The sequence below is a fragment of the Meleagris gallopavo genome, chromosome 25 (genome assembly GCF_905368555.1).
Source record: "Meleagris gallopavo chromosome 25, MGAL_WU_HG_1.1, whole genome shotgun sequence".
In the NCBI taxonomy this organism is placed as follows: domain Eukaryota; kingdom Metazoa; phylum Chordata; class Aves; order Galliformes; family Phasianidae; genus Meleagris; species Meleagris gallopavo.
The window spans coordinates 5,730,244-5,740,093 of NC_139428.1; the positions used below are offsets into that span (position 1 = coordinate 5,730,244).

The following is a 9,850-nucleotide window of genomic DNA, read 5'->3' on the forward strand; positions in this document are numbered from 1 at the left end:
TATGCCAGGACCAGAAGGAAGGGTCTGGGTCTCCTGGATCCTCACCCAGTGTTTATTATTCACCTGTTTTTTTTTTTTTATCTGTGCCATGCAGACAGGGTGAAATTTGCCTCTGCTTTCCATGAATAAAATCTAACAACAAACTAACTCTTTGTTCTGCCTTGTTCTAGGTCCCAAAGGAGAAGAGGATTCTTCCATCGGGTATGATGGGACGTAATGAACTAGGAAAGAGGTGAGCTTCATTTTTTGCTCTCCCTAGCTGTCTAATTTCCCTGCAGCTGCTTGCATGCATGATAGGTCTTCTCACTTGCATAAAATAAACATCAAAGCATAGTGTTATTACCAGCAACAGTGGAGGTTATTAACCCTGAGACATGTATTAAAATTCTTTAGGCCAAATCCCAAGCAGGTATACATCGAGCTACGCCCATTTACACTGCTGAAGATCCATCTCGCTGTGTTCAGAAGGAGTTGCGCTAATGTGCAGTAGCTGAAGATTTTATCTTTATTTCCTATATTGTGCCAATTGGATAGGCATAGAGAGAAGGTAATGGTGAAGTCCTCTCTACCAGGCTCATAAGGGCTTCTGTTCCAACTGCTTGCAGTCTCCCAGGATTCTGTTCCGATGAATCCCATTTGTCCTTTGAGGTTTTCAGATAATTAACTATGAAATTAATAACTCATTCACCACTATGAATTCAGTTCCTCTTCTTGGATGCTGTGTACTTTGGCAACCTTTTCTGGTTGTCTATTTTTAAATCCTCAACAGAATATGCCTCTTAAATGGTCCTCCATTCCTTCCTCATTAGTAAGTTATTTTCTTCTCTCTGAAAGACTTCTGGACCATCCTTGTAACAGCAGTATATTTATTAATTACATAGATTCCAGCACATACCTAAAGGTGAAAGTCTTGAAGCAGAGCAGGTGGGAGCTACCCATTCAGCTCTATCTCCTCGAAAGGTGTGGGGGCTATCTTTTTTTTTTTTTTTTTCCTGAGCATGATGACAGGGTTAACAAACTGCTTCTTCCAGCAGAGGGGACAAGTTCTTGGAAGCTGCACTGAAGGATGGTTTGTTGGGTGGGATTGGAATGCATTTTTGTCCATAGAGCAGTTCTTTTTCATCTTCCCCACTGCTTTGAACATTTAATAGCCCATAACAAGAAATGGTGGATATTGGCCCTGGACCCGCAGCTCCCAACCAAGCCTAAAGCATATTCTCTGATTCTGTGTGATCAGCTCTTACCTGCAGAGCACCTCTGGCTCACACTGTGAGGTGTGTGAGTGAGTGGAGATCACCCTTGGCCCTGTCAGATTCCCATACCAAGCAGATGTACGTAGCTGGGTCAGCAGCTAGACTGTGCAGCTTGCTCCTCAGCTGTGTACCAGGACATTTGCACTTTGCTGTAACAATTTGCTGGGGTGGTCCACCCTCTTCTCTACTTTGAGATGGACCCCTTTCTCCACCAGGCAGTGCCACGGAATGGAGTATGACTCAGATATCACGTCCTTTGACGGCTCAGTCCATCTCATGAAGCTCTTGTCTGAAAACACTTCCATGACCCAAGAATATTGTGAACCACAGAAGAAGAATGGCTTAAGTCTTGAAGGCATCCCTACACCTCACAAGCCGGTCATGCTTCCACCAGGAACCAGCAAACTGGATGCCACCCCAAACAACTACATGCTCCCTTCAGGCGACTTGTACGACAATAGCTCGTTGAACTCCCTCTTCGAGACCAACCCCGTGGCCACACCACAGCAGAGGTGGCAGCCAGACAGCACTTTCAAAGAGGATCCTCAGGAGGTCAGAGGCTGCAGTGGGTTGCACGCTGGCAGTGCTGGGGTACCACACAAGAATGTCTATAATATGGGATTTCCTCATGCTGGAGTCAGGGGGAGCTTTGCTTGTGCATTAAAAGCTTGGTGGCATTTCCACTGAATTATTGGGGATGTTACATTCGTTTTAGAAGGCTTTGAAATTAGGCCTCTGTTGTAATGAGTGGGAGAAGGTGAACAGACAAAGCGGTGAAAGATTCTAAATGTGACTGTTTCATTTCTACTTTTCCATAGTCACTTCTCTTCAGCGATATCCTCAAGGCCCAGCCAGAGCCACCCTGCTCCGAGAGTTATCCTACAGGTGGTGTTAAGAGGTAACTGTCAGTCCACACACTATGTTTCCAGTGCTCTTGGCTGTGTACCTTTCCGACGGAATGGCTGCAGCCCTCTCCCCGCCCCAGCACTGGCCTTGGCAGCAGCCACAGCAAACTCCAAGATCTTTTGCAGAGAGGTTGTATCTCAGAAGCAAGTTGCTCTTATCTGATTTTTTAGATGCAGAGAAGTTATGAATTTTAGTGCTTGGTGTTTGAAGTAAAGATTAGTGTTGGAAGGGTTTTGCTGTAAAGTTATTGCCTCTCATTCCTAAAACATGGGAGATTTCACTGTTTCCCATCCTTCCCTCAGAGAGAGTTTTCCTGCTCTTGATATTGCACCAAACCTCCAAGTAGGCATTATCCCACCTCCCACCTTTCATTTGCCTCCTGAGTTACCTGACTCTGACTCAGCTATCAGCTGTGGGGGTTTTACCACAGACAGCAGCTCGCATTTATGAATCAGAGGCTTTCTGCTTGCTGTCTGTCCCCACACTGAAGGCTCTCCTGGCTCTAGAGAAGAGAAGCTGCCAAGTCTGTCTTCAGAGACAGCATCACAGGAAGGTGGGGCAGGAAAAAGAGCAGGTGGCTAAACAGGAATTGGAGATATCCCCATCCTGCAATTTCTCCTGTTTCTACAGGACCCATTAGGACACAGTCCTCCTGGGTTATCCATTTATGGGTGTGACAGGAGACGACTTGGAGACAGGAATCTGAGTTTAGGATGCTTTGAAAGTCTCCTCTGCGGTGCCTGTTTTGGTTTGTTTGGGTTCAGGCTTTTGATTGTGTGCTGTTTCTGTAGCCATCCACACAAAAAGATGGGTCAAAGCAATGTATGTTATTTGTCTTTTTTGAAGCCATGAAAAATAACAAATGGTAAAATGTGGCTATTGGAAAAGTGTTGTTCCTCAGGGTGTTGGGAGGATCAGTGTGTGCTGTGCTTCAAGGTGCTTGGCCACAGCTGTAGGGGAATGCTCATGGCAAAAGAGTTGGACTAGCTGACCTTTAAAGGTCCCTTCCAACTCTAAGGACTCTAGGATTCGATGTCAGATGGGAATAGGGCAGAGACTTCTGTGTGTGCAGTGTCTGTCACCTGTAAGGATGGAGGCATGCCTTGTTTTGCTTTTGAAGTGAAACAGCAGCGTGTACTTATTCATCATTCTTTCTTTGTTCAATACAAGTGACTTTGAATATACTTTGGGGTCACCCAAAGCCATTCATATAAAATCTGGGGACTCTCCCATGGCCTACCTCAACAAAGGACAGTTCTACCCCATCACACTGCGGACAGCTGGAGACAGCAAATGTTTACACTTGTCCTCAAATAAAGTGAAGGTAAGAGACAAGCTGACAATTTTGCTGACACGTGCTATAGTCAGACACCCTGCAATTGTACTGGCCTGGGAAAGCAGCTGAACATAAAGAGTAATGGCTTTGTGGCTCTTGTTGACTTAAAGCAATGAATGGAATGGATTCACTCATAGTAGGCTAATCCTCTGATGCACAGCAACAGCCTTCATGTAACATGCCAGCTGAAACCTTTTGCAGTTGAGTTTGGGATGCACAAAATGCCTCCCCAGCTGCTGGTTGGCTGCGCGGCCTGGTAGGAAGACCAGAGCTGGAGGGAAGTGCTCTGTCTTGCTTCTGGTGTGTGTGACCAGGTCTCAGTCACCCCCAAGGCTATGGCTGACCTCGAGCTTCCACCAAAGAAACGTAGTCCTCCAACCCTGAGCTGTATCTAGGAGCTAGACTTTGGACAACTCAAAGCTTACAGGATTCCTGAAACTGAAAATGTCTCGAGAGACCTTCTAGAATGTCACAGCCTAATACTTACTGCAGCACTGCTAACAACTCCCCAGTGCAGGATGGCTTGGTGTCAGTGGAAACACATAGCGCAAGTAGGGGACATACAGGGCACCTTGGTTCTGCTTCAGGCTCTGTGGTTGCATGTCTGCAGAATCATGGTCAAATCCCTTCCCTGTCTGCCTTTAGTTTCCCCAGCAGTGTAACATTAACGATGATGTTAAGCAGCCCTTGCCCCGTGCATGGATGCACCAGATGGAAAGGGCAGTGAGGGCACCAAACACAAGCCTGCACTGTGTACTGATATGGGATATTCTCACTGTGTTACAGAGTGTTGTGATGATTGTTTTTGACAATGAGAAGATCCCGACAGAGCAGCTCAAGTTCTGGAAGCACTGGCATTCTCGCCAGCCCACAGCCAAGCAGAGAGTCATTGACGTTGGTATGAGCATGGCTGTGGTGATGGCTGGGTTGGGTTGACAGCTTCTATCATCAGTTTACTGCATTTCTAATACACAAGAACACTGTTGCAGCTCAAAACTCTGGCCTGGGGGGAAGCAGAGGGGAGCAGCTGGTCTGCTGGCTTCAAATCGTTTGTCTGATGAATGATCCTCCAGGATTTAAGATGTCGTTTGCCAAGTGTTGGGATATGCACAAGGCGCTCAAAATACACCGATGAAGAGCCTTGGTCTGAGGAGCAGAAACTGCTGAACTCTTCTGGCTCTTAGAGATGTGACCTGTGGCCTGTTGGAATCTAGGAATCTAAGTTAGGAAAGGCTTTGATGCTGCATGTCCTCCACTGCTAGCACACAGGGTTTATAGCTCATTGTGCTGGGCCAAAGGGTAGGGGCAGAAGTAGAGTTAGGGGTAGCACTTTCTGGAACATGTCATGGCTCAGAGCAGGACACACGGTTGTTTGAATTTAGAACCAACATACATTGACAGTGTATAAAATCACTGCACATACAGCAGTTGCCAGCTAGAACATTGGGTCATTCCTGGCTTTACAGATGCATGCTAAGGTTTAAACAGTGATCAGCCAGTGAGAGGAAGACTTTCAGGAATTGGGAAGCCCAGGGAATGTGAACAGTTCTGCAGGCAGAGTATAATCTGCTTCTTCATTGCGTTTCAGCTGACTGTAAAGAAAACTTCAACACAGTTCAGAACATTGAGGAGTTGGCCTATAACGCGCTGTCCTTTGTGTGGAACATCCATGAAGAAGCAAAGGTACAATCTGCTTATGGAGGGGAAATGGGAAGTCCTAGGCTTCTCTAACAGCACAGCCATGTCCGTCCACTCTCTGGTTCTCAAACGGATGACAGAGAAAGTTTCAAATCCAAACAGTGCTATTCCAGTGGCCCCAGGCTGTGTTTGTCTGCTAGGACAGCAGGGAAGAACACAGTGCTTCTTTGTGTGTTTAAGCATTGCCATTAGCTAATAAACATTCTGGCTACACCTGAGAGTGGCTCAGAGATGTTTTCTTAGTGCTGATGGATAACTCTCGAAGAAAGCCCTTTGCAGCGGGCAGTGATCAGGGCTCTGTTCACATGTAGGAGAAGCCTATTTAAATAAACTGCAGTTCAGGGAACAAAGCTCAGGGAACTCTTCCAAAGCAGAGTTTTGGTGCAGAAGTGACTGACCACCCTTTTCTGAGTTGTGTGATGTGAAAGGGAGCCAAGCAGGTCACAAGATCCCTTTTGACCTTAAAATCTGCAAAGCTTATATCAACATCTTTCCTCTACAAAGAGAAAGAGCTCTGCTGTCTTTTCTGCATCTCTTCATCTCGTTAATGCTTTGCTTTCCAGTGCAAATTGAAAGGAGCGTATAAAAAAAAAAAAAAATGAAAGACTTGAGGAAAAAAGGAAGAAAAAAAAAAAGCATAAATTCTGTCTCCCTGAAACTGTTATCTTGGGAAAATTCTGGTTTGCTTTGGAATCTCATTAAGCCCTTCTTTTAGCCCAAAGGCCACCTTAGTCTTTTACAACTCGAGAGGTTAACAAATGTCTTCAAGGCAAAGTTGTCAGAAATGGAAATATGTCAGGTATGTGGCAAGCCCTCAGGGCCACCTCAGCAAAACTGGATTTAACTCTCAGCAGAAACTCAGTACATGCGCTCGCCTGGGGCTAGTAGGGGTGAGACTTCAGAGAGTTGCTTTGGGAGCCACAGTGTGAGGGTGTCCAATGTCTGGGCCTTCAATGGCACCTGTTATGTCTTTTCTTGCAACTAAACTTCACAGAAAAGAGGTTTCTTTTCTGTCTGTAGATATTGAGTAGATCTGATGCTAGATTTCAAGGCTGAAATCCTCAGCCAAAGCCCTGCGGAGGGAGCTGTGTGAGCTTCAGCAGCTGCAAATCTGTTCCCAGGGAGTCCGGTGGAAATTTCAGATCATGCAAATGAGTTGATAATTTGGAGATATAACGTGGATTACCTGCATTCAGCTTTTCTTCATAAGTTCCCACTTGGAGGTAACTGACTCCATACTAGTGACCAGGGAGACCAGCAGAGGAGGAGTATTTGTTTAGCTAACAACAGTGACTTGTGATTCTTGAAAGATGAAGCCTAGACCTTCTCCCTTCCCCTGGGGCACTGCTATCTGAAGGTCACTTGTTCAGCTGAAAGAGCAGAAATATCAGCGACACTCTCCCCGGCCAGAGTTTGCTTCTGGTCTGAAAGAAGGGGACAGTCTCTTTAGGAGGATGTGTGCTGACAGAACAAGGGGAAAAAGGTTTAAGCTCAAAGAGGGTATATTTAGGTTAGGTATAAGGAAAAGATATTCTACAGTGAGAGTGGTGAGGCAGTGGAACAGATTGCCTAGTGATGTGGTTGATGCCCCATCCCTGAAGACTGTCAGGGAAGGCTGGATAAGGCCCTGGGCAACTGGATCTAGCTGTGGTGTCCCTGTTCACTGCAGGGAAGTTGGAGTAAGTGGCCTTTAGAGGTCCCTTTCAACTCTAAGGATTTTATGATTTCCTAAACTGATGGGAGTGGATGACCCAAGTGTTAACAGAGAGCAGGAGACAACTGGGGATTTATGAGCTGCTTGTGTAAAACTTTTCTCTGGTTTGCTGCTGTGGGTGATGGGGGAGAATGTAGTTAGAAACAACCCACAGCTGTGCTCAGGTGGGGAACCACAACCTACATGTACAGCCAAGGCTGGGAACGTTGAGATTTGTCTCGTGAGCTCCTTTTATTCCATTAAACTTCTTATGGATGTTTGAGGATGTTGTCAGTGTCAACAAGCTGTAGCCATTTCTGTTCCTATTTGCAGGTGTTTATTGGGGTGAATTGCCTGAGCACTGACTTCTCCTCTCAGAAGGGAGTAAAAGGTGTCCCGCTGAACCTCCAGATTGACACTTATGACTATGGCAATGGGACCAACCAGCTGGTGCACCGCGCTGTCTGCCAGATCAAGATATTCTGTGATAAGGTACAAAACTGCTCTTCTGCCAGCTTGGCTGAGAGAAACATTAAACTCCAGGAGGTGAAAAAGAGAAGTTGTGAGAGGCCAAACAGTGCAGCAAGCAGTATGGAGGAGCACTGATGGCTTAGCACACTTGATTGAGCAAGACAAGGCAGCCAGGATGTGTCTGCACCATCAAGACCTTTGTAGAACAGAGCCCTAAGAAAGTTTTCTCCGTTTCCGGCCTGCATGGGATTGTACTTTTTAATTAATTCTCCTATTCTGACAAGTTTTTAAATAGTAGAAGAGATGAGAATCTCCTCTGAGGTTCTTCCCCAGCCTCAGACATCCTTCCATTGAAACATTTCTCACAGCTATTTTTGTCTGCATTTTTTGTTTCTGAAAAGATTTAAAAAAAAAAAAAAAAACAAAAAAAAACAACAACAACAAAATAATTACAAATATGAGAAAGTTCAGTTCTTTTTCTGGATGGCCTTCAGGAAGTCTCTGAGATGATCACCTTTTAATAAAGGTTGCCTTTAGGGCGGCAAGGCACTGGCACTGCTGCCCAGAGCTGTGGGTGCCCCCATCCCTGGAGGTGCCCAAAGCCAGGTGGGATGGGGCCCTGGGCAACCTGAGTTGGTAGGGGCACCCAGCCCATGGCACGGCTTGGAACTGATGGGCTTTGAGGTCCCCTCCAGCCTCAGCCATTCTGTGATTTTTACCTTCGTGTTCTTGTCAGTAAACTCTCTACTGCCAACGTTACATTAAAGCTATCAGTACCTTGATTTTTGCCTCATGTTTCCCACAGGGAGCAGAGAGGAAAATGAGGGATGATGAACGGAAACAGTTCAGAAGGAAAGGAAAATGCCTGGACTCCAATAACAATGGTTAGTACGATGTTTGTCACTTAATCGGTGGTGGCCTGTCTGTTAACTTCCATGAGATCTGGCCCTGAGTATTGCCATTTCTGAATGGGGCTGATTTCATCAGACGCAACTTGTAAGTCAGGTCTCCTCCTGGCAAGACTCTCAAAGCCCATTGTTGATACTAACCAACCCTTCTGAATTGCCGTGGGATTGTGGAAGAGAGCTATCCTGGAGGATATGGTAGTGAGCAGGCCCTGAAGACCTGGGTCTCTTGGGATCCATCCATTTTCTAATATTTCTGTTGAGTAATGTTGTGCAGGCACATTCCCTCTTGCATGTAGTCACCTCTTAAGTGCCTGGACTGAAGTGAACTGCACTTTCCATCTGTAGGTCTGAAAGGCTGTGTGCTGTCTGGCTTCAGAGGGAATGAGATCACGTTCCTGAGGTCAGAGACTGACCTCGAAACCCAGCCAGTCCTGTTCATCCCCAACCTCCATTTTTCAAACCAGCAGAGATGTGGCACGGTAAGTCCCTTTGCAGAACAGCCAATCTGTTGCTCTCATCACTCCCATCGTTTCCAACCTGATCAGACCCCCCAAGCATGACTTGTGTTATGTAAAAAAAGAAAACCAAACCTCCTCTGTGGAAATGTGGTGAACTTGTAGATGCAGCTGTCAGGAGTGGCCTAGATGCTATGTGGCAGTGATGGGCAGGATGACTTTTCTGTGTTCCTTGTAGATAGTCCTGTGGTTTACACACTTCATCTGGAGCCACAGAGGATGAGAGTGGTGGGAGAAATATTGGCAGAAAGTAAACTGTTAAAAAAAAAAAAAAAAAAAAAAATACAGCCACATCTGTCCCTGTGCAGGAGACATCTCTCACTGCTCCTCTGCCCTTCTATCTGCCCTTGAGCCTGAGACATCCTAGACACAGCCTTCTCCAGAGCTCATCACCATTTCCTCATGAAACGGCTGTCGGTTTGTCAAAAGAAGGGAGAAAAGCCACCTGTGACAGCACTGTAGTGGCTGCTGTACTGATGCATCACAGCAAAAACAGGTACTGGAAGAATGTAGTGTGCAACCTAAGACCTCGCTGAGGAACAGTTGGTCCTTGATCCCAAGCAGGTTATGGGATTTGAGCTGCTTTTTGGTGTAGTCAGATAAGCGTTCAGGTCTCTTCGAGGCAGAAGAGGGGAGGCTAGAGAGTTCTTTATGTCAGTTTTCATTTAATCCAAGATGCCCTTAGAGTTTAATTGTGTTCTCAAGGAAAAATGGATGGACTGGGAGAAGGAATCACATTAAGAATGTGCCCTTGTGTTCCCCGCCAGCTTTGTTGTTTCCCAACACCACAAACTAAATGACTGATGTTTCCTTTTTGTTTCAAGGCTCTTACTCCTGCTGTTCCAAACTCTGCAAACAGGTAAGAATGCAGCAGTCTGTATTTTCCATCCACCAGCTGTTCTGTTTCTTTGGACATATTATGGCACATTAATATATATATATATATATATATATATAGTACATATCTGTAGATGTAAAATAAAAGCACGGTGTCTCCCTGAAGCCCTTGAGTGTCAAAGTATGTGTTAAAGTTTGGCTTAGAAGATACTAAGAGGATACTACTTTTCTCC

At 45.7% G+C, this 9,850-nt stretch overlaps 1 protein-coding gene across 9 annotated transcripts in view; it reads left to right on the forward strand.

Moving 5' to 3' along the window:
* The window catches only part of GRHL3 (grainyhead like transcription factor 3), a 49,906-nt gene that overhangs the window by 24,996 nt on the left and 15,060 nt on the right, over positions 1 to 9,850 (forward strand). For 8 of the 9 annotated variants that reach the window (XR_014879653.1, XR_014879654.1, XR_014879655.1 and 5 more), the window contains exons 3-12: positions 171 to 232; positions 1,469 to 1,805; positions 2,072 to 2,151; positions 3,330 to 3,483; positions 4,282 to 4,393; positions 5,084 to 5,178; positions 7,220 to 7,378; positions 8,163 to 8,241; positions 8,611 to 8,744; positions 9,605 to 9,639. Coding sequence is in view for 3 of the 9 variants with exons in the window: in XM_019622747.3 (XP_019478292.2) it covers positions 171 to 232; positions 1,469 to 1,805; positions 2,072 to 2,151; positions 3,330 to 3,483; positions 4,282 to 4,393; positions 5,084 to 5,178; positions 7,220 to 7,378; positions 8,163 to 8,241; positions 8,611 to 8,744; positions 9,605 to 9,639 (1,247 nt within the window). In the remaining 6 variants the exon portion in view is untranslated. Of the gene's footprint in view, positions 1 to 170; positions 233 to 1,468; positions 1,806 to 2,071; positions 2,152 to 3,329; positions 3,484 to 4,281; positions 4,394 to 5,083; positions 5,179 to 7,219; positions 7,379 to 8,162; positions 8,242 to 8,610; positions 8,745 to 9,088; positions 9,277 to 9,604; positions 9,640 to 9,850 lie in introns of all 9 variants that reach the window. The other variant, XR_014879658.1, reaches the window with a different exon arrangement.